General features: G+C 47.2%; 1 protein-coding gene across 2 annotated transcripts; it reads left to right on the plus strand.

The window, feature by feature from the left end:
- The first annotated feature begins 1291 nt into the window (after positions 1–1291).
- Positions 1292–3156, plus strand: LOC124689038 (BTB/POZ and MATH domain-containing protein 2-like). Of its 2 annotated transcripts, none has more exons than XM_047222644.1 (3): positions 1292–1321; positions 1558–1657; positions 1735–3156. In XM_047222644.1, the coding sequence occupies exon 3, from the start codon at positions 1743–1745 to the stop codon at positions 2952–2954; it is 1212 nt and encodes a 403-aa protein (XP_047078600.1). In that variant the 5' UTR covers positions 1292–1321; positions 1558–1657; positions 1735–1742; the 3' UTR covers positions 2955–3156. The 2 variants fall into 2 exon arrangements, with proteins under 2 accessions (XP_047078600.1, XP_047078601.1); XM_047222645.1 differs by having other exon boundaries at positions 1293–1321; positions 1723–3156.
- The last annotated feature ends 231 nt before the right edge of the window (positions 3157–3387 follow it).

Consider the following 3387-nt stretch of genomic DNA (forward strand, 5'->3'; position numbering starts at 1 on the left):
GTGGTGGCGATGGTGACGGCGGGCCAACCTCGATTTGATGACGGCAATGAGAGGAGATGGGAAACTATGAACTGTTTGCTTTGATTGTGTCATTTGATGTCTGCATTATGAACTATGCATGAATATTTTGCATTTTATTGTCGTTTGGTTGATCATATGCAAAAAAAATAATCATAAACCCTGTTTTTACGGGTTTGGAAGCCATTGGCGCAGAACAGAGCCCGTAAACCAAAACTGTAAAACAGAATTTACAATTTTGATTTACGGGTTTTGTTCTGCGCCAACCATTTTACGACCCGAATACGCGAGTTCGGTGAACTGAACTCCACTTTTTCGTTCGCGGTTTTACGGGCTCTGCTAGAAATGCTCTAAGCTTATAAGTAAGTAATGTATGGGGCTCGACTTGGATTCTGTGCTGGAGACTATCTTATCTGTCACATCCATGCATCACGACCACGACCAGGTTGATTCAAAGTGCCATCATATACTAAATAAGTTGCAATTATTCAAAGCGTAAGGTTAACAGCATGGTACTATTTGGCAATTGCCCAATTGGGTGGGCACACTGCAACAATGTAATTAAGTTACAAACCTTTATCCAGGCAAAGGAACCATCCAGCAGATTTACCTTGATCCAGTCCAGGAGAGCTTTAGCTCGTTTGTATCCACAAAAATGTCAACTTCTGGACAAATAAACGTAAGGAAATAAGTTAGTACTCCCTCCATCCCACCAGAATTGTCTCAACTTTATCAAAATTTAAATGTATGTACCTATTAGATAGTGTTTGGATACATCTGATTTGACAAAGTTGAGATATTACGAACCAAATCGCACACTGAACAACAGCGATCAAACCAACAGCTGATGAATGAAGAGATCCAGAGTTAGCATTTTTTTTTTCCATTTCAATTGTTATAATGGCGTGCCCAAACAGTGCAGCGCCGTTGGCGATGGGCTTTCAGGTTGTGGCCTCAAAAAGCCCAAGTATTCTCTCAGGAAAGCCCTAGCTAACTCGACCAGCCGCCGCGCACTCTGATTTTCCGGGGAGAATCGACGCCGGCGGGCGGCGCGGCGCGGCGAGTGAAGCTTTCTCTCCGTCCGGCCGCCGGTTCAAGAGGGAGCTGACCAGGTTCGCCGCCTCCGCCTCCGCCTCCATACTCCCCTCCACAGAGCTCAGCCGCCCGCCTCCAGCCCGGAATAGTCCGCAAGCTCGCCCGCCTCCGCCTCCGCCTCCAGCCTGAGCAGTTCCTCCCGCCGGACGAGCTTCTCCAGCCCGAGCAGCCGATCTCCCCAGGCCCACCCCAGACGCTCTCTCCCCCGGTGAGGTGCCGACCTCCCGTTTGGTGTTTTGTTTTGCTATGTATCGCACATCGCACTGATATAGTATCACACTGTGAGCTAGCCTAGCACTGATATATCCCACTGTTCCTGATTCGTAGTGTAGTACGTTGTATAAACAAATGCTGATCGAATTTTGTTACAAGAGCACACAAGTTATGCTAGTACAAATGAATCCTTATAGACAGCCGAAACCTAACTCTCCGTGAAATGGCCAGGCTGCTGCGCACTCTGATTCCGGTGAGAATCGAACAGCCGGCGCGTGCGGTGCAGCAAGTCTCCGTGCGGCCGCCGGTTCAAGAAGCGGGAGGTGACCAGGTTTACCCACTCACCTCAACCATCTCAGCTCTGAACTTGGAACGTGAATGGTGACTGGAATTTAGATCGAATCGCAGATTTCATCATGTCCTCGTTTGCCGGTATATCTATGGTAACCGGCAGCGAGGATTGCTTCATACCAGCCGCCAGCAAGGCGCACATCACACCGGCTGTCGACGCCGGCACAGACAGCGGGTACCACCTGCTTGTGGTAAAAGAATACTCGCGTGCCGTACAAGACTTACCCAATGGCAACAAAATCTGGTCTGGGCCTTTCATGGTAGGAGGTCATCAGTGGTGCATCCACTGCTATCCTAATGGTGGCGACCCGAGTTGTGCTGACTTCATTTCTCTCGATCTTTGCCTTGACGATGACAGCGACGATGACCATGACGAAATGGAAGAGTCTGTGGAGGCGAAGTTCCAGTTTAGCTTCATTGACCAGGTTGAGTATCAAAAGCCAATGTACATTCGTGCACGTGAAACACGAAGCTTTTCCATCGAACATCGTTGCTGGGGCTGCATGAAGTTTATGAAGAGAGATGCGCTTGAACGATCTGCTCATCTAAAGGCTGATTGTATCACCATCCGGTGTGATATCATGGTTTGCAATGATCTCAACACCCAGGACACCGTGTCTGACATAGGCCAACATTTTAAATTTCTACTTCAAGATAAGCTGGGTTCTGATGTGACTTTTGAGGTCAGCGGCGAGATGTTCCCTGCACACCGGTGCGTGCTTGCAGCCCGATCTAAAGTTTTCAGGGCACAGCTCTTTGGCCCCATGACAGAGGGTGTTACGTCCAGTGCCATACAGATCAAAGACATGGAAGCAAAAGTCTTTGCGGCTTTGCTTAGCTTCGTCTACTCAGACTCATTTCCTAAGATGGAGGACGAAACACAATCCGTCGAAGGAGAAGAAAAGGATGAAACCCCAGAAGTCGAGGAAGGACAAGAAGAGGAAGCAACAGAGCATGTAACGTGGCTGCAAGACTTGTTTGTAGCGGCAGACAGATATGATATCCAACAGCTCAAGTTCTTATGTGAAAAGCACTTGGCCAAGCACATAGGTGTGACCTCGGTTGCGCCCACTCTTGCTCTAGCTGAGCAGCACCACTGCCAAAGATTGAAGGAGGCGTGCTTCAAGTTTATTGAAGCCCAATCTCCTGAATGCTTGGATAAAGTAATGGCGACTGATGGCTGGTATCATATGATTTCGACGCATCCCTCTGTTTTGAACGAGTTTGTTGCCAAGCTTGTGTCCAATCAGAATAAGAACATGAAGACGAAGCAGTAGAGGATGTAATGTGGCTGGAAGTAACAGTATTATGCATATATGGGATAGTATTCTCTAGGTAATCTTGTCTTGCTTTTGTTACATCAGATTGCTTCCTATGTGCTGAATCATAAATATGGGCTAATATGGACTTGTACAGTCTGTATTATCATGTGCAAGCATCCACATTGAACTATGCAAGTTCCCTGGCTAGTTGTTTCTATGTTGCTTTGTGCCTTTCTTGTCATTGAAAAAAACCCTTTTCTAGTGGTTATGAAGAACTATGCAGATGTTTTATGGAAGGCAAGTTGTCAACCTGGATTTAGGGGGATATTTTTTGATAGGGACCTTCTCCTGGGTGCTTACTTTTCTTGAACTTTTTACCCCATTTTTACTGCTGGTCGCAGGACTGTAGGTTTGACTTGTTTGTGGTTTGGGTTCATGTTTTGTGCCA

Source organism: Lolium rigidum, chromosome 2 (genome assembly GCF_022539505.1).
Source record: "Lolium rigidum isolate FL_2022 chromosome 2, APGP_CSIRO_Lrig_0.1, whole genome shotgun sequence".
NCBI classification, from domain to species: Eukaryota; Viridiplantae; Streptophyta; class Magnoliopsida; order Poales; family Poaceae; genus Lolium; species Lolium rigidum.